Source organism: Panthera uncia (assembly GCF_023721935.1).
Source record: "Panthera uncia isolate 11264 chromosome A1 unlocalized genomic scaffold, Puncia_PCG_1.0 HiC_scaffold_17, whole genome shotgun sequence".
Taxonomy (NCBI): domain Eukaryota; kingdom Metazoa; phylum Chordata; class Mammalia; order Carnivora; family Felidae; genus Panthera; species Panthera uncia.
Genome location: NW_026057577.1, coordinates 141,605,139 through 141,625,868, shown reverse-complemented (window position 1 = coordinate 141,625,868; position 20,730 = coordinate 141,605,139). Strand labels below are relative to the sequence as shown.

At 41.8% G+C, this 20,730-nt stretch overlaps 1 protein-coding gene across 1 annotated transcript in view; it reads right to left on the bottom strand.

The window, feature by feature from the left end:
• Positions 1 to 20,730, bottom strand: part of DNAH5 (dynein axonemal heavy chain 5) — a 240,303-nt gene that overhangs the window by 20,457 nt on the left and 199,116 nt on the right. The window contains exons 66-71 of the mRNA XM_049648271.1: positions 15,589 to 15,832; positions 14,478 to 14,592; positions 13,798 to 13,988; positions 9,137 to 9,258; positions 7,203 to 7,352; positions 3,110 to 3,355 (exon numbers count right to left, since the gene is read on the bottom strand). Of these exons, the coding sequence (XP_049504228.1) occupies positions 3,110 to 3,355; positions 7,203 to 7,352; positions 9,137 to 9,258; positions 13,798 to 13,988; positions 14,478 to 14,592; positions 15,589 to 15,832 (1,068 nt within the window). The remainder of the gene's footprint in view (positions 1 to 3,109; positions 3,356 to 7,202; positions 7,353 to 9,136; positions 9,259 to 13,797; positions 13,989 to 14,477; positions 14,593 to 15,588; positions 15,833 to 20,730) is intronic.

The following is a 20,730-nucleotide window of genomic DNA, read 5'->3' as shown; positions in this document are numbered from 1 at the left end:
AGACTGGAGGACATCCGCACATGAAGGGTCTAGGAACCTCAATGAAGACAGGTGAAAGAACACTTACCTGCTCAATTTTGAGGCCTATTACCTCCCTTCTCCTGTGGAGTTCCCAGAATACTGGCAGTAGGGCATATACCCTCTAAACTGTGGGAAAACCTTCTCTGGGGAATCTGACCACTCTAAGGACAAGAGCCTTAGAACACAAAAAGCCCTACTTTTGTATAACGCATTTTATGAGCATAAGAATATTCCTTGTATAGGAGCGTCTGGGTGACTCAGTCAGTTGGGCGTCTGACTTCGGCTCAGGTCATGATCTCACAGTCCATGAGTTCAAGCCCTGCGTTGGGCTCTGTGCTGGCAGCTCAGAGCCTGGAGCCTGCTTCAGATTCTGTGCCCCTCTCTCTCTCTGCCTGCCACCACCACCACCCCCCCCCCCCCACACACACACACACTCACGCTCTCTCTCTGTCTCTCAAAAAATGAACAAACATTTAAAAAATTTTAAATAAAAAAAAGAATATTCCTTGCATAAAGCAACAGAGGCAATAATTTAGTTCACGTAGTAATAATTTACTTAATATCTAATCTATAGACTAGTTTGGCTAAAATGATCTATAATATTCAGATCATAATCTGGAGTTGTTTTCTTGACTGTAACTTCAGATCATTTAGGTTTGACTAGTGCAGCCTGAGCTTTCTCTTTCCAAGAAATAAACCAAGCACCAAATCTAAAATCTTAGTATAAAACTGATTGCTGTGAAATTTCACATATCCCCTTATATTTTCTTGAGGAATATAGAGTGCTGCTGAATAAGGAAACTATCGTTGGTCCCTTGAAAAATGTTAATTGGCACTGTTCACAATTTTTAAAAAATCAAATGTAAAACATAACAACCACAGAAAGGGTTGAGCTGCTTTCTGTCAGCCAGCATGTAGGGGCATCTGAGAACTTTGCTGTTTCAACCCTCCCCATGGAATCTGTTAGCTGAGTCTGTTTCTTGGGAATTGCCACATTGTGTATTAAGTGTTTTCTGTTCTTCTTACTGAGTGGATCATCCATGTTGCCTGTCATATTGCCTCAAACCTTCCTTTTTCTTTTTTTATTAACATGTTGTTTACTTTATGTTATTTTTATGTTTTGGAGCACGTGGGTGGCTCAGTCAGTTGAGTGTCTGACTTTGGCTCAGGTCATGGTCTCACGGTTTGTGGGCTCGAGCCCCACATCAGCCTCTGTGCTGCTAGTGCAGAGCCTGGAGCCTGCTTCCAATTCTGCGTCTTCCTCTCCCTCTGCCCCTTCTCTGCTTACACTCTGTCTCTCTGTCTCTCAAAAATAAACGTTAAAAATTTAAAAAATATATTTTATGTTTTAACTAATCTCTACATCCAACATAGGGCTCGAACCCACAACCCCAAGATCAAGAGTCACACGCTCTACTGACTGAGCCAGCCAGGGGCTCCACCTCAAGCCTTTCTTACAAAACTTTTTAAAAAACTATAACCTCTGACAATTTATAATCACACTAATAATAATAATAGATTTTTTTTCTTCTACTTCAAACTAAACTACTAAACAGAAAACATGGATAAACTGAATTATTCCATTTATACTCTAATTTAGTTTCCTGAAACTGTATTTATTAAACACTTATTTATTTTAAATTAGAGTTAAATAATGTCGGTGTTTTTGTTCTAAGCATAGTAATATGAGGAGGGAGGAACAGAGGAAGTGAAAAGAAGGGAGGGAAGAGAGGAGAGGAGGCCAAGAGGAGGGAGAGGCCAGGCATTCTTAAATGTAGATGCTTGTTTTCATCTCTGAGCACACTGTGCCCTCCCAACTGCAGATCAAATGCTCAGACGTAGCACAGCATATGTGAGCACCCACTTCCCATCCCGAACCTTCACCAAAGCAGGGGCAGGGCACAATTTGGGAATAGAAGAGGTCCAAGGTAAATGTGGGGGTTCCAGAACCTAGTAGGTTCAGGTCTAGACTGGAGGAAATGGACCAGGATGCAGCACAGCAATAAGGGTCTAGATTGAGCGGCTAGGACCTAGAACCCAGTGGTTTCGTGGTTGGCCTGGCGATGGGGGTTTGGGATGGCGTGAAGACAGCCAGTTATGTCGTCAGCAGGGGAATCCCCTGGAGGGTATCGAAAGAGTTTTGAGATATGGGAAAGAGCTCAGACTCAGGGAAGAAGGAGTAGGTCTGGTCTAAAAAAAAGCCAGAAAGGCATCTAGACCAAAACTGCACGTTCTCCAGTAGGAATGAGAAGCCAAGTGCTTCTGCCCTCCCTGCTTGGTCAAGGCGTGGAAGAAGAGGGGAGCAGGGGTGAGGGATCCTACAGGCAGAGCTGGACATGCCAGACCAGAGTAAACACATGAGTGCCCTGTCCTGGAGATGGAATTCTAGAGACAAAATGGAAGAAGGACCTTCAGCATTCAGTTCATTTAAGTCCCTGAAAGTGCCCTAGCTCTGGGTGTGGCTATCCCATTTGCGAGATCACCATACGGTGGCCCCCACGTGAGGCCTGGGTATGGCATGCTCTGCATGCTACAGAATTTGCAAGCCTCAGAGGGTTCTAGGAGCCCCGCCTGGAAGGTGACAAGCCAGGTTTCCTAAAACCTCTGGTACCACTGCAGGGTAATGGCAGATTCCTGGCCTCTGAAACCTGGGCCAGGCATGGGGGGCTCCAGGGCATAGATCATGCATTCTGGAACTCAAGAAAGGCATGGTATGGTGGATTCTGGAATGTGGGGATTCCAAGAGCAGAGCTGGAAGGGCCGGAGCATATGGTGGAGGCAGAGTTGGGGGCTATAGACCCCACTGAGGGTTTGAGATCTGGAGTGGGGCTTCGCATTATGCAAACTGGTTGGGAAGTAACATGTTCTGGTCGGCTAAGTTTTCCATAAGTCACGGTTCAGCAGAAAAAGTCTTAAATTATATCTAATTTTTCCATGAAAATTTCCTAATAGACATTATACTTTTCCCTCTTTAGTGAATAACACACAGTGCATAAATTTAAATTCTTATTGATGCTCAAGTTCTTTTCTGCGTTGCTATTCTATAACCTGCAATATCAACAACATAAGAGTAGACATTTGGCCTCACATTCGCCATGGTCTGTTGTAAGAGCCTGCGGGCATGGACCTCCTGGCCCTGGCCCATGGACACATAACGGGTGTCTATTTTTAATCTCTTCCCCAGGGCGATGATGGAATCCGTGGGATCTGAGCCCATAGACAGGAGACAGATGAGTGGTGTCCGCGGGTCAGATTCCTCCCACGTCTTTTCCAAGTCCAGGATAACACCTTCCGCATACTTCTCTCCCATGGAGTCCATGATGTACTTGCGGGCCTGTCAAAGACAGTACAGGAGTCACAAAAAGTGGCTCTATCCCCTTCACGTGTCTGATGCACTGTGGCTTCCAAAGTTCATTTTTATAGATTATCTTGATGCCCAGAGTAATTCTGCTTAGGGAAATAGGACACAGACATTTTTCTTGTTCTATCTCCACTCCATAGGTGGAGGGGCTGTGTTATTTGCCAACACACATCGCACAGTTCAAAGACCAGAACCCAAGTTGGTGGACTCCTTGTCTGGAACCTGGTTCAATACACTGGCTACTTCCTGGTACATAAAAAAATGTAAAATATTAGGTGACTGTATTCTTTAGGATGCTTTAAGAGAAATGCATATGCATTCCAATAATCAAGTAAGCAGCACAATGCCTGGGGTTTAATGGATACTTATCAATAGATAACTACTGAATGACTTCTTGTTGAATGAAATATATTAGACGCTTCCTGAATGAATGCATTAATGTTTTAAAGATTTAGTCCATAATTGTTCTCCTAATCACTGTCATATCTTTCCATTTTTGGCTTATCTCCCTTACCGTTAATTTTGGTTTGACTGAAATACATGCTTGCAGTATCACAGGCTATGTCAACTTATCAACCATATATAAATATTTTGAACAACACAGTCTCTTTTCAAATAAGGTAAAATAATTATGTTAGATAAAATACTATTGTGAGTATGACCTTTAGTCTATATTCTCCCTCTGGTAAAAATTGGGTGCCCTCAAAGAAAAACTTCCTTCCATTCTGTTATCTTCTCCCACCCCATTAGAGTAAGACCCACGTTTTTTATCCCCGGTGGGATTCCCCAGAAGAATTGCTCTCACATAATAAGCAGAGCCCAGGTGTGGGTACGACATGAACTGTAACTTTTCCAGGTGCAGGGCAAAGTGAGCCTTGGTGAGGTGGACCTTAGTAGGACCCCACTTTCATTCCCAGAGAAACACAAAACAGTTGTAGGTAGAGTTTCCCTTAAATCAGAGAGGCTTCAGATAGCCAAAGTAAGGGTGGTACTGGTTAAACCATTGTTTTTGACTTAAAAACATCCAAAGTTTGATTTCAGTCAGTAATACAGGCTCTTCTTCCATTTTGAATACCTAGCTATGCTCTATCCATTCTCAAAGTGATTGCCACACCCTACGTCTCTGAGCTTAAAAATGGTCAATCACACCTCTGCACCTGTTCTTTTCTGGGTGCTTTTGAGACATAAATGTGTATGTACCATGTGACACCCTCCGAGAGTGCAATGGTTTTGCAACCAGGCCCTCAAATGTCCCCTGACATGGGCAGTCATACTCAGCTGAAATACCAAGAACAAGCCTGATGCTGCTTATGGGAAATGGGGACTGAACGTACCCACACTGTAGACCTTCTAATATGCTTCCCAAGAAGGTGTCTGGTTGAAAATCACAAAAGGAATATAATGTGAGCATAAGAATTTCAGAGGAGAAAACATTTTTCCAGAGAGGACTTCTAGATCTTAAGACTTGGGTGTTATCATAGGGGCCATGGGAAGGCACTGAAAGACTTTAAAAGCCAAGGAATAGAATATCTTATTTCCATTTCTTATTTCCATTTCTGTATGTTCTCTAGAACATACAGGATTGACTAGGGTGGGCAAGAAGGAGCAAGAGGAGACCCCAGTTAGGAAGCCATGGCTGTGCCCAGCCTATAGATGACAGACGCCAGGATGAAGATGACAAAGTTACAAAGGAGCTTGTAGACTTAAATTTTAGCACTGAACCAAATAAAATGTTACATGAGGGGGTAAAAAGGAAGGAAGAGAGGAAGGGAGGGAGAGGATGAGAGGAGAGGGAGGGAGAAAGCAGAGGAAGTAATAAAGAAAGAGAAGGAGGGAGGGAGGAGGGAAAGAGGGGAGGAAGGAAGTGAGAAAGAGGGGAAGAAAGGGAGGGAAGGAGGAAGAAAGAAAGAGAAAGAAAGAAAAAGAAAGGAAGGAAGGAAGGAAGGAAGGAAGGAAGGAAGGAAGGAAGAAAGAAAGAAAGAAAGAAAGAAAGAGAAAGAAACGAACTACTTGAACTTTCTACATTGTCCTTAAGGCAACAGTTTGACAATTCTTTTGGGCAAGATAAAAGTAATGAAACTGAGAAGAAAAACTGAAGGAAGGGTGATCTCAGTTGCCCTGTATTGCAAAACTCATTTTTCTTTTCTCAATAAATCATTGAATCTAGTTGTTTTCATGATTCCTGGGTACCTACATGGATTTTGGAGATGGTTACTCCATACGGTTTTAATGCTCCCTCTGGAGAGTGAAGCGCTGAACTTCCTACATCCCATTATAAACCCAGCCTATTTTTACTATGTGGCTTCTTGGGAGAAGCACCTAAGGAGTCAACCTGAGCTGAATATTCAAGCTGAGTTTTTCATGTGAAGGCAGGACACCGCAGGTCTTGTTAGCAGTGACATTTCCACGATGGTGGGCCAGCAAATTAAAAGTCTTTGAAAAGATGGATCTTTTGGAGGCAGGATTCACATTTAAACCATACGTAAAATTCAAAGAATCTTAAGCCATCTCCTGCATCAGGGGTGGTGAGGCTTTCTGGGATCACAACTATAGATTTGGGAATACTGTGCTACCCTCTCATCTGCCTCTCCTCCTAGTGCCTTCTCATCATTCCGATTTAAAGAAACGTTCTTTGACTACTAACAAAATGGAGCAGCCATATCATGTCTAAGTTAATATAAAAATGGTATGGAAGAGCAATACATCACCTTTATGTTATACCTATGTGACAACTTAAAAACATGGCATTCTCATTCATTCTTGTACCATTTAGAACAAAGAAGATGAGTAAATCATTTAGCCCAAACGTACACCTCGCTATATTTGTTTATTTTTTCATTTTGCACATAGGTACTGCTAGAAAATTCCAAAGAAGCCTCCAAGAAAATTCACATTGGGATTAAAATTTTCAACATTTCTTTATATTTCAAAGGAAATTCTCCTTAAAAATATTCTCCTAGGGAAAGGAGGACCCTCTTGCACTGTTGGTGGGAATGCAGCCACTCTGGAGAACAGTTTAGAGGTTCCTCAAAAAGTTAAACACAGAACTACCCTACGATCCAGCAGTTGCATTGCTAGGTATTTACCCAAAGGATACAAAAATACTGATTCAAAGGGACACATGCACCCCAATATTTATAGCAGCATTATCAACAACGGTCAAGCTGTGGAAAGAGCCCAAATGTCTATTGATTGCTGAATGGATAAAGGAGATGTGGTACATATATACAATAGAATATATTACCCAGCCATAAAAAATGAAATCTTGCCATTTGCAATGATGTGGATGGAATTAGAGTGTATATGCTAAGTGAAATAAGTCAATCAGAGAAAGACAAATACCACGATCTCAGTCATATGTGGAATTTAAGAAAGATAATAGATGAACATATGGGAAGGGGAAAAGAAAAAAAGGGAGAGAGGGATGCAAACCATAAGAGACTCTTAACTCTAGAGAACAAATGGAGGGTTGACGGAAGGAGATGGGTGGGCGATGGGCTAGATGGGTGATGGGCATTAAGGAGGGTACTTGTTGGGATGAGCACTGGGTATTATATGTAAGTGATGAATCACTGAATTCTACTCCAGAAACCAATACTGCACCGTATGTTAACTAAAATTTAAATTAAAAAAAAAAAAATACATATATATATATTCTCCCAGGTGTGCCTGGCTGGCTCAGTCAGCGGAGCATGTGACTCTTAATCTCAGAGTTGTAGGTTCAAGCCCCACACTAGGTGCAGAGATTACTTAAAAATAATAATTAAAAAAATCTTTAAAAAAATATATTCTCCTATTTTTTCTAATATGTACTTTTTACCTGGGCAATGGTTCTGTCAGGACACCAGGATCTAATAAGGAGAAGACGTCTAAAGCAGTCAAGAGATTTATCATAGGCATTTGGGAGGGGTTCTTCCTCAGGGTTTTCCTTATCAAACCAAGTTTTCCACATTTTCTCATTTCTTGATATCTGAAATATCAGGGGATAAGAATTGCATCACAGCACAAGAAAATCTTTTAGTAATAGTTCACAGATATTTTTCATCAAACCTTCTGACCATTCCAGACATGTGTGAAAGATATCCTTTGACCTTTTCATTATTTTATATTCTAGTAGCAAAAAGTGTGGAAGTCTAAAATCAAATGTGATTTACGCTAAAGTCACTCTGTATTAATGCCAGCTTACAGCTAGTTTTTGAAGTAGGGAGAGTCTTGATTTGCTTAATATCTTCTAATGCCTTTGTGGTAACAATTTTGTAAGGAATAAAGAAATCAATGAAAACTCATTTTCATTATTTTAAGGAAATCTGATTTGCTCCATGAAATCCTCTCATGATCAAGAACAAATTCATTTAGTTATTCACATATGCTTCCTCATTTCCCAGGACCACTCCTGGCACAAAAGAAGACATTTAATGCATGTTTATTATTGAACAAAAAGCTTTTTGGTCAATATTCTATTAATCTAGAGTAATGTGAAATATACCATTTCATATCATCATCGAATGAATAATGATACACATGTTTCCTTTACGTAATTGAGAAAGAGGAAAAGAATACAGTCCATTATCCTTTAGAGCTTAAAAACTCAAAGAGAGACAAGCATTCTGTCGGTAATCATCTCAAAAACATAGAACAAACAAACAACATCTGAAGATAAATGTAATCCTATGTTCTCTGGTATATTCCCTTCGATTAAAGCCCCTGGTATATTTCTGGGAGGCCTAATCAAAGGAAAAGGCATTCCAGATCTGTATTTAGAAAGTATCATATAAGAGTAAAAAACAATAACTTCCCTCAGTCATCAAAGACTATATGACATGGAGGGATTTCAGCACAAGATAATCTCCATAAGACAGCAACTGTTACTGAACAGATATCAGTCCAGGAAAGGTCACTAGCAGTCACCTTCGAGGGGAATAAGCTAGAGTGCATTAAAACCTCCCAAATGAAAGTTATTTCACTACATGGTAGAAATAATGCAGATCACCAGACATAGGCCAAAACATAAAAATACATAAAAACATACAAAGCATTTTTAAAAAGCTGAACATTAAGCTTCTGGTCAACTTCAACTGGGAGGAAAGTGAAGAACCAACCTTAGCACAGGTTCTGGTCATAAAAAAGCCTACAACTCATGGCTGAATAAAGCCACCTTGCTGTCAGTGTGACCTCTCTGGTCTTCTGATTTTTAAGAATCTGTTTCCTGGTTTGTCTCAACTGAACTCTCCAGACCCAACTTCCATGATCCCAGTACATACACAATTCATAGGGAACTGGCTGGTTGGGAAAGGACAATAACTTGTAAAGATAAGGGGCCAAGCACTGGCATTAGATGTAAGTCCAGATGCCTGGCTAAAGCAATATAATGGTGGAAGGACAAGGAGAGGAAGAAGAAGAGAGACAAGGACAAATGGGCAGGCATTTAGATACAGGCTCTTTGTATTTTTTTTTTTTTTTCCATTCAATCTCCTCTTAACTGTATCTAATGATCTAATTAAATCTATCAGTTTCCCCACTTGTGGATCTCCAGTTGGTGATACTGACATATGGTACAGGACAATAGTAGTTAAACTTGGGTGGAGTTCGCTTTATCAGAGAGTTGAGTGAGCATGAGCAAGGTCAAACACAGGTAATACCATTGTATGAGTGACAAAGTGAAAAAATCTCTCCTCTGCAAATACTGTAGCTGGTGATAAATCAGGAAGCTGCTCCCCATGACACTGCCATAAGTTTATTCAAAGCACAAGTTACCTGATCAAGGACATCAGAAAACTGTCTAAGTTTGCTGAGTGCCACTAAATTCAGCCAGGTCATGTCCAGGATCCATTTGGATGGTTTAGGAGGACAAGCTTTAAGGTCCAGTGAGGCACCTCCTTTAAAATTAAACATATAAAGTTATTAGACTTTTCTTTCTTTACTCTAAAACAGTCTATTTACAACAGCTTTTGCTTACACTTTTCATTTTAATTATTTTACAACCTTGACATTTTTTTAACTCAGAAAGGTGTCATCGTAATGGACAAGCTTTAAAATTTAATAAAGGAATAGATGATTTTAGAAAAACACACTTGAGAATCAGCAATATAAGTGTGGCCCAGGAGGATGCTGAATTCTGTCCTAGCCCCATCTGGCCAAGGTCTGGGACAAGGCAGCTCATCTGTCTGGGTCTCTGTTTCCAAATATATGTACGCTGGGAATAATGAAGCCTGGATGTTGTGATAATGACAGAATGACAGAAAACACATGTGTAAAGCACACGAAATGGGATCAAGACCAGAGCAGAGGGTCACTAAATGAGTAGCTACTGTCAATGTTAAGAAGTGCATGATGTTCACACAAGCTCTTTCAAGGAGAGAATTTATCTAGAAATGTCAGCAGCACTACATGTGTTTAAAGAGTTCTCATCTATAAATCAGCATATTATCTATATCCATTTTGAGCACATCCAAGGATCCTGTGTTGTATCACTTATTTTTGGTCAATCTAACCACAGCAAATATTTCCAGTGGGTAGTGACTCTTATCTTGCTGCTGATTTACCTAAGCTCATGCGATTCATGTAACTCTCACAGTACCATAAAATAAATGACACCTTAAAATGTTATGGTTGCTCACCTCAGAAAAACTAAATGTGTGAACAGTCATATTTTAAGTCAGAGGAAGAGTTAGAAAGTCTTTATAGGATATAATATACTGTTCAATAAACACCATCTATTAAAATGTTTCAGGGAAAATATGCTCCAAGCATAATTCTTAAAAGAGTATAACCAATGCATTTGGTTACCTTTAAAATCCTTTTCTGAACAGAGCAGGTCATGAACAAATAACAATACTCAAGATATTTATTGAGCCAATCTCTACTTTATCCAGGTACCCCATGGACCCCACTAAATTACTGTCTTTTGCCAAATCCATCTTAGTATATTTCCAAGAAGGTAAGTGTGGCCTTGAAGCAATTTTGATAAGATTATTAACTCACAAAATCAAAACAGGTTGCTTTAATGGCAGGGAGTAGTTAAAGACCTAAGGACAGTGGCATTGTGTTGAAAAATGTCATACCGATTTCTATGGAAACCGTCCATTTTCCAACAAACTCAAAAGAATGAGATATTCACTAGAGAGTTAGGGAGAAGCTATTTATGGGAAGGAAAGGGTGTTTCTTGCAACCAAAGCATTATTCATTGTTTAGTAGAGTAACTGTGTCATGAATATCTTATCTGCTTTAACAGTGTACAATGGGTCACAGAGAATGATTGTAATGGGTTGGGGACAGATGTATTTCTGGATAATATGGCACCAGATTAAATGTACTTCTGATGAATAAATGGTTGGAATAGGAATAATTCAAAATAAATTCTCAAGATGATTGAGACTTACGCTGTTGCTTTCATTCTGGAAACCCTTACTTTCGGAAAAGGTAAGTTCCAATTTTTAAGGTAATACTTTGTAAAAATGATGTGTTCTTATAACAAAAAATGTATACAAGTTACACCACACAGTTATAAAGCGGTATAGCCAAAGCAGATTTAGCACGCCATCTGGACTGATCCTTTCCCACCTTGGAGATGAGCAAATTAAAAGACCAGTATCAAAGTACTGTTGCTATCTGAATAACATTTTCAGGGTGCCTGGTGGCTAAGTTGGTTAAGCATCCCACTCTTGATCTTGGCTCAGGTCATGATCTCGCGGTTCGGGAGTTCAAGCCCCGAGTCGGGCTCTGCACTGACAGCACAGAGCCTGCTTGGGATTTTCTCTCTCCCTCTCTTTCTGCTCCTCCCCTCCTCCCTCACTCTCTCTCTCTCTTTCTCAAAAAAATCAAAAACGGGGGCGCCTGGGTTGCTCAGTCAGTTAAGTGTCCGACTTCGGCTCAGGTCATAAGCTCACGGCCCGTGGGTTCGAGCCCCGCGTCGGGCTCTGTGCTGACAGCTCAGAGCCTGGAGCCTGTTTCAGATTCTGTGTCTCCCTCTTTCTCTGACCCTCCCCTGTTCATGCTCTCTCTCTGTCTCAAAAATAAATAAATGTTAAAAAAAAAATCAAAAACGTTTTTAAAAAATCTTTAAATAACATTTTCAAACAAGTGAACTCCCTCTGCAGGGGAGTTCACTCACTGGGTAACTGTCACTAAACATAACCAGCAAAGAGCAATCTTACAACGTAACTGCATTCCGAAGTTTCTTCTGACACTCCGTTTCATAAAGCAGCATTCTAAAACTGTTGAATGCCAAAGACCCACAAAAGCTGTCCAGCCTACGCCAGCCGGGGACTAATCAAAACAAACTAAAATACTAAAGAAAATATCACAATGCCTATCATTTGCTGTACACGTTCCATGTGCCGAGATTTACAGAAATTGTACGACTTCTCAAGAATCTGATGATGTGGGTTTGACTATCCTTGTCTTACAGCTGAGGAGGCTGAAGCCTGAAAAAAGTTAAAGAATCTGCTTGAGACACTCATCAAGAAATCAGCAAAGTCACTATTCTCACTTAGTCTTGCTAAACCTAATCCCACATCTGCTATCATCATGCCAAACTGTAACACACTTTACGGTATTTCAACCAGACCTGGATGCATTTCATGAGGAAATGCATTTCGTGTCGGGAACAACTTGCCACAGTAAATGCCCATCAGCTGGAGGACCAGTCAATGAGACAGTATTATTGGAAGGGCTCGGCGAAAAAGTCAACCCCGACACCAAACATCTAAGGGATGTCTCCCCAGTTCATCCACGTGCTCCAATTTAGGAAAACTGAAAAATAAAGAAACCTAAGGAGCAAGAGTTCGAGGGTTAGAGACAAAGAATTAAAGACAGAGAGAGAGAGAGAAAGAGAGAGAGAGAGAGAGAGATTGTCCATAAATCATACATTTCTTTTTTTCTTTTTAAGTTTCTTTATTTATTTTGAGAGAGAGAGAGAGAGAGAGAGAGAAACCAAGAGAAGGGAGGCACAGAGAGAGAGGGAGAGAGAGAGAGAATCCTAAGTAGGCTCTGGGCTGTCAGTACAAAGCCCAACACAGACCTTGATCTCACGACCCTGGGACACTGAGACCATGACCTGAGCCAAAACCAAGAGTTGGATGCTTCACGGACTGAGCTACCCAGATGCCCCATAAATCATACATTTCTAAGTTCAAGTGTAACCAAATGAGTCTTTGTTGTTTCTATAAGATACATATGCAAATGCATATTTAAACAAACACGAATATGCATTTATTCACATATGGCTGTGGACCCACACATACCCCCAGGGCACAGCATGTGCCTACCCACACCCCTTCCCTACTGCTCCTTCAGGGTCCTTTTCAAGTTCCTCTGCAAATCTACTCTCCAGGTAAACATGAAAATCTCCCCCCCACCTACTGTAGATAAAATTGTGTCTCATCTATAAAGAGATGGCTTAGAAAGGTGTAGTAGATAAAGCCATTTCGACCCGAGCATCATTTCCACAGTTACTTTAAATATTTTTTGTCCAGACATTCAAGAACGTGACTGCAAATTTGTTTCCTAGCCTTCCACTGGTCTGTATTGTGCAGTGGCACAGGGGACCTGCCTGCGAGCAATGCCTCAACAGATACAGAATCAATATCTGCAAGATGAGCTCCACAATCACCCCCCCACACACACACACACCATGGCTCCAGCCTCAGTCATGGGAGGCTTGACTCCCACCAGAGCATTGATGCTGTCTTCCTTTGATACTCTTCCTTTGCATGTCCCCAAGGCCAGCGACCCCTGCTCCTCCAGGCCTTTACTCACTTGTCCATCTCTCAGGGAGGCCTACCCATTAGATACCCCACTAAATATCCCATTTAGAATATTAATTCCCAGTCCACATACCCTGTAACTCCCCATCCCCCTTTTCCTGCTTTGCTTTTTGTATAGTGCCTACTAGCTTCTCCCATACTACACAATTTACTTGTTGTTTTATGATGTGCCCCAAGTGCCTAGTCTGTGCCTTGGCATACAGTAGTAGGTTCTCAATAAATATTCATGCAATAAATGAACAAATAAAGGGGCGCCTGGGTGGCGCAGTCGGTTAAGCGTCCGACTTCAGCCAGGTCACGATCTCGCGGTCTGTGAGTTCGAGCCCCGCATCAGGCTCTGGGCTGATGGCTCGGAGCCTGGAGCCTGTTTCCGATTCTGTGTCTCCCTCTCTCTCTGCCCCTCCCCCGTTCATGCTCTGTCTCTCTCTGTCCCAAAAATAAATAAAAACGTTGAAAAAAAAAATTTTTTTTTAAATAAAAAATAAAAAATAAAAAAAAAAATGAACAAATAAAGTATTTCACATATACGCAATCTCCAATGACATGCAAGGAAACTACTGTAGCCAGAAAAAAAAAAAAAATACCACACAAGACCTTCAAAGAATTCGTACATCTGGACCCGTGTACAACGCTTGCCATTGTTATACTGACCTTTAATAAGGGTGAGAAACTCTTCATGCTTCACTCGGTTCCTCTGGATGTCGATCTTCAGGGTAAGCAGCAAGGTGAATAAGAACTTGTGCTCCTCATACAATCCCCGGGCTGCATACTTGTAAACCTCGTAAGTCATATGTTCAATGATACTAGCAATCCTCTTGCTTGTGATTGGGCTCTTGGCCGACCTGCAGGAGAGAACACTTAAATCCAGCTTACCCCACTGCCCTTTCCCATTGTCCATAAAAACAACCTCTTTAACGGCAAATACATAACTTTGGAGAGCCAGTTCCTTTGTACACAAGAATCAGCATCCTCAATCGAAAATAACAAGCATTCTCTCAACATAAAATGACATAACAGAATCCTCAGTGTTGCCTAAATCGATTTTACCCGCAGGGTACTGTCACTCACAAAAAAAAAAGTCTTGGGAATTTTCTTGTGTAACAGAAACAAAACCAAAGGGATCAATCAATGGATGAAGAGTTGATGGGCCTGTCTCTGAGCATAAAATGACAAATGAGAATGATTTGTTAACACCCTGGTAATTACACTACACTTAGATTAAAAAAAGAAAAAAAGACTCAGTAGCAAAAGGAAAAGAAGTTACAAATGTAATGTCATCATTCTAGCCCACAGATATAGAATTCAGCTTGGCTTCCTGAGTGCAGACGTACCGGGCTAAGGAAAGGTCAAACAAGCCAAGAAACTGGCGGAGTGAAGTCTGATACATTTCATTAACCAAGCGCATCTCAGTGATGAGGAAGTACAGGATGCTGCCCCGTGTTGCCACTGAAAGACAGAGAGCAAGGTTGCTTGTGCTAGGAGGGTGGAAAATAAATGATCTGTGCCCAGACCAGCCTAAACTCTAAATGAAAACAACAAGTTTTATTTTTATCAATGACTATCTACCAGCTCTGAGAGTCTAGAGCAATGCTCATTATATATATTTAACTCTTATTTATAAGCTCTGTGTAAGCACTCTATTTGTGCTTATCACACAGCATTTTTCCATTTTAGAACCTCTTATGGATTTAGAACCCTTATGAATTTCACTATATTTTTTCATAGGTAGAAAAGGTAACTGATGGGATCGCAAACACTCTAACACCCAGCAAAGTGTGTAGGCATTTTATGGACCTCATTCTTAAGCTCCATGAGGAAGCCTTGACTAAGCTTGGAGTCAGGGTGGCAAAACAAGGCATCATCGCAAAGATGATGCTCCTGACTCTCCAGCAGCAGATGATGCTGTTTTGATTATTTTTTCGGAAAGAATGATAAATTTCTAAAGGGAATTGAGTTCTTTTAGCAGGCCCCTCTTGTAACCAATGAACAACACTGCTTTGCAAATTGCTGAGTAAGACTAAAGCACTCCCAGGAGACCAAGGAACTACCTTCCTAATACAAAGACTGCAAACAAAACACCGGCTCATTGTGACCAAATGATAAAGAACTAATGAGCAGCCCACAAACGCTGCACTAATTCCTTAATTTCAAAACTGTAGTCAGACGTTCTTTAAAAGGTCTCCCTTTTTACTTTCTAATTTAAAAATAAGTTCACAGGGACCTGAAAGAATTTGCTAACTAACATGGATTATCAGCACCTAGAGAATTTACACCATTAAAAAATGTTTTCTCCCAGTCTTACTGTATATGTCCCAACGCAACGTCACAAAACAGGAGCGGCCACCCCACTTCACACAGCCCTTACTTCCTTCAGTTTCTCTGATTTTGGTTTGTTTCTCACTTCATTTTCCTGTGACATTTGTCTTTCATTACCAAACTCACCGGGTCTGTATTCCTCCCGGGCTGAGTTAATCTGAATTTCTGTCTCTGCCGAAATCTCCAGCTTCTGTGTCACCTCTTCCGCGGTCTTTTTTGTGTTGCTCAGCACGACGATGAGACTCTCGTCTTCCACCAGGGACCCCTGGGTACTCGTCAGCCGGTAAAGCAAATTATCTTCTAGCTCCTTCATCCTTCTTTTGTTTGCAGTTACATCTTCTAGGAGATGAGTTCTCTCTTTCTCCAATTCCTGTTAATTTGCATAAATATATTTTCTTCCTTAATTAACAACTATTGTTTGGCCATCCCTGACAAAGTTCACCTAGAGGACTGTTCTCAAGCTCCTGTAATGTAGTTATCATATGTGGCTGCAGGAACTTCATGAAAATAAGAGGGGAGCTAATGGAGGAAAGAATTGGTAGCAAACAATGTGAAACTTACTAAAAATACTATCAATATCCACCGAACCGTCTATTTATTTCCTAAAGTCAAATCACCTTACGTGACTTTTGTGATTATATTTAAGCTTGTTTGAAAAGTGAAATATATTGAAAATATATTGAAATATATTTGAAAAGACACACACAGATCTCTCAGAATAGATTCATTGTCTTCCCTTAGTCTCTTACTGATAAGAGCTCTGTTGTTTGAATGTGATTATGTTGAAATAGTATCCAGTTCTCTGAAAAGCAAGGGTCCAAATGACAGGCAAAAAACCTGTACCACTGCTGCAGGTACATTTCAATTGAAAAATGTTCTGGGCCTGAACAGGTGCTACTCTCTCCATGACAAGTAAAGTTTTACATCTTTCCTGAAGGATCTTTATAGATAGCTGGGGAGAGAATGGTTTAGAAAGATTATTGCCCATATTGGTTACTTCTTCTTCTTGGTGGTTTGGAGAGGGAGAGTCCGTGGAACAGAAGGAGAAAAAAGATGGGACCAGTGAGGATGGGGAAGCAGGGAACAGCCGTGACACAGAACCAGCCAAAGGCAGGGGCGCCTGGGTGGCTCAGTCGGTTAAGTGTCCGACTTTGGCTCAGTTCATGAGGTCACATTTTGTGGGTTCGAGCCCCGTGTTGGGGTCTGTGCTGAACTCTTGCTCAGAGCCTGGAGCCTGCTTCAGATTCTGCGTTTCCTTCCCTTTCTGCCCCTCCCCCGCTCTCATTCTGTCTCACTCTGTCTCTCAAAAATACATAAATGTAATTTTTTTTTAAACTTAAAAAAAAAAAAAAAAGAACCAGCCAAAGGCAGCAGGAAGCCCAGAGGCAGGAAGACAACAGAGAGGATGAGCCTCTGGCACCAAGTCAAATTATACACAAAAGTCAGATTATTTAATGAGAGGCTCTAATTCTGAAGCTAGTAAAAGAATCAAAAATGGAAAGGACAGTGAGGGGCAGAAGACATGAATAGACACTTTTCCAAAGAAGGCATGGCCAACAGACACATGAAAAGATGCTCAACGTCACTCATCATCAGGGAAACACAAATCAAAGCCACACTGAGATACCACCTCACGCCGGTCAGAGTGGCTAAAATGAACAAATCAGGAGACTATAGATGCTGGCGAGGATATGGAGAAATGGGAACCTTCTTGCACTGTTGGTGGGAATGCAAACTGGTGCAGCCACTCTGGAATATAGTGTGGAGGTTCCTCAAGAAATTAAAAATAGATCTACCCTAGGACCCAGCAATAGCACTGCTAGGAATTTACCCAAGGGATACAGGAGTACTGATGCATAGGGGCACTTGTACCCCAATGTTTATAGCAGCACTCTCAACAATAGCCAGATTATGGAAAGAGCCTAAATGTCCATCAACTGACGAATGGGTGAAGAAGATGAGGTTAATATATACAATGGAATACTACTTGTCAATGAGAAAGAATGAAATCCTGCCTTTTACAGCAACATGGATGGAACTGGAAGGTATGATGCTAAGTGAAATTAGTCAGTCAGAGAAAGACATTTACCATATGCTTTCACTCACATGTGGATCCTGAGAAACTTAACAGAAGACCATGGGGAAAAGGAAGGGGGAAAAATAGTCACAAACAGAGAGGGAGGGAGGCAAACCATAAGAGACTCTTAAATACAGAGAACAAATTGAGGGTTGGTGGGGGGTGGGGGAGAGGGGAAAGTGGGTGATGGGCATTGAGGAGGGCACTTGTTGGGATGAGCACTGAGTGTTGTATGGAAGCCAATTTGGCAGTAAATTACATTAAAGGAAAAAGGACAGTGGGTAAATAGTATTTAAAAATTTGGACAGAAAGATATGCATTAGTCAGTTTGCTTGAAAAGCTTTCTAAATATAGTGCCCACTGACCGATGCTTAGACGCCTTAATGAAGTAATATGAATTTACGTGTGACACAATATGGGGAAACCAGGGTTCAACGCATGGTTAAAAGGCATGGTTGCCAGTTCCAGTTGTGCCCAGTGGAGCTACCCGGGCATGTGTTACCAAGCTCAGATTTCCACCGCAGCTTCAGCAGGGTAAATATTCTATTGGGTACTCCGGATAGGGCTCAGCAATTATTGTAGATTCTACTCCCCGCTGAGAGAACTAGAAATCTAAAGTTATAAATAGTGATTGGGGTGGCTGAATGGCTCAGTTGGTTAAGCATCCAACTCTTGATTTAGGCTCAAGTCATGATCTCGCGTGGTTCATGGGTTTGAGCCCCGCACTGGGCTCTGGGCAGGCAATAGGCAGGCTGCTTGGGATTCTCTCTCTCCCTCTTTCTCTGCCCCTCCCCAACTCTTGCACACGCTCTCTCTTTCAAAATCCATACACTTTTAAAAAGTAAAAAAATGATAAAGTTATATGCAGCAATGAATCATATGAAATCATACAAAATATAATGGGACTATTCATTAATTCCATGATTAATTGGGTGACTTCCCTTCGCTCTGGTCCAGTGCCCACACGAACATCATGGGGAGGGAGAAGCCACACGTAGCCCAAACTGCCATTGTGAAACCCTAGTGCAAGTCCTTTCCCTGTAGTGCTTAATTTGTGTAATCATTTTCAGGATTTTCTTTTTGACTATGAGAAACATCGCATAACAATTCGACAAACTCTGTCTTGTGTTAAACACCATCGATACGCTGGTAACTGAGAGCTTCTTCCCAGCTCTTCGTCATACGTGGTCTCGACATCTCCACGTGAATGTCGAAGAGATGTCCCCCACCACCCCAGCAACACTACCAAAAGGGAAGTCAGGGCTCTTTCCTGCATACCTGCTGCCCCCCAGCCTTCCCCATCCCAGCAGACGGCAGCCCCATTCTCCCAGCAGCTAAAATTTTGGAGGCCTCTGTCACTACGTCCCTTTCCTCAAACTCCACGTCCTGGTCATCAGCAAATCCTATCACCTCTACTTCAGAAACAGACCCGGAGGCTTATCGTTCCTCACCAACTCCACTGCTGACACCCTGGTGCATGTCTCTGTCATTTCTCCTTTAAATGACAGGACCCAAATAGGTCTCCCTGGCTCATCCCTACCGCCCGTTGTCTATTCCCAGCCTACCAGTCAGAACACTGCTCTGAAACATACCTCCTCTCCCCAAACCCTCTAATGACTAACCATGTCTCTCAGAGTAAAAGTTAAGACCTTACCACAGCCTGTGAGGGTCCTTTTTCATTTTTCTCCAGCCACATCCAGTAAGCCCTAAATCAGCAATAAGCCAGAGCAGGGCCCGGGAATCTAACCTACCTCCAGGTGATGCAGGGCTGCTATTCCTGTCTGTTCAGGGCACCACACTTGGAGACCCACTGCCTTAAACACATAATGTACTCTCCTACCTCAGGGCCTTTGCACTGGCTGTTGCTGTGTCAGGCCCATCCTACCAGGTAACTTACTCCCTCCTCCCCTTCAACTTCTCCTTAAATGTCACCTTCTCAGTGGAACCTACTTTGACCACGCTGTTTAAAATCATAGCCCACTATCTGATTCCCTAGTTCTCCCTCTTACCCCACTCTGTGTTTTTAAATAGCATTTACCACTTTCTAACATAACATATAAATTAGTCATTAGTTAGCCTCCAAAGATTTTTTTGGTTCATTAATATGTTCCCTCAACTCTTGGAACGATGCCTGGTACACAGTAGGCTCTCAATATTTTGGAACGAATGACTAAATTCTATACCCTGTTTCAGACTGAAACAAATAGTGAACAAGAAAATCCAGGCATATCTTGGTGCCAGAAATAGAAATGTGAAAATTCTCACCCTGTGACTGAAAACCACAGATTTAAAACAAAGGCTCTAGTAACTAAACTGCATGAAGACAAAGGGCAAAGGCCACCGGCCACTGCTTCATGTTCTGGCCAGTCCATCACCACTGATTGAGCAGCTATGGTGTGTAGAACTGTACCAGGCCCTGAGCACAGCGAGTCGGGTCCAGGGACATTCCAGCAAAGGAAAATTCCCTCGCTAAGCAAGACAAAAGCTCGGAACCTGTATCACTTTCTTAATTTGGGGGGGGGGTGGGATGTAGCAATTCCAGCAAAACCTGCCTTTATCACTTTTGTTTCCTTTTATTTGGTTACATTTTTTTAAAAACCTTCCTTAGGGGCGCCTGGGTGGCTCAGTCGGTTAAGCGCCCGACTTCGGCTCAGGTCATGATCTCGCAGTCCGTGAATTCGAGCCCCGCGTCAGGCTCTGGGCTGATGTCTCAGAGCCTGGAGCCTGTTTCAGATTCTGTGTCTTCCTCTCTCTCTGCCCCTCCCCCATTCATGCTCTGTCTCTCTCTGTCCCAAAAATAAATAAACGTTAAAAAAAAAAAAAAGCTTCCTAAGTGGTTATTTCAATTCATTGATTCACTACATAAGAATCTCAAATTTGAAAAAATGTAATAATTAGTACAGAAAGTGACATTTCATGACACCTACAAAATTCCTTTCCATAAGCAGCTATAACAAAAGAACTCACACTACCATTACACTAAGAAAGAAAGTAGGGGCACCTGGGGGGCTGGGTTGGTTCAGCATCCCATTCTGGATTTCAGCTCAGGTCATGATCCCAGGGTCATGGGATCAAGCCCTGTGTTGGGCTCCGTGCTGAGAGTGGAGCCTGCTTGAGATTCTCCCTCTCCCTCTGCTCCTCTCCCCATCTCGCGCTCTCTCTCCCTCTAGGAAGAAAGAAAGAAGAAAGGA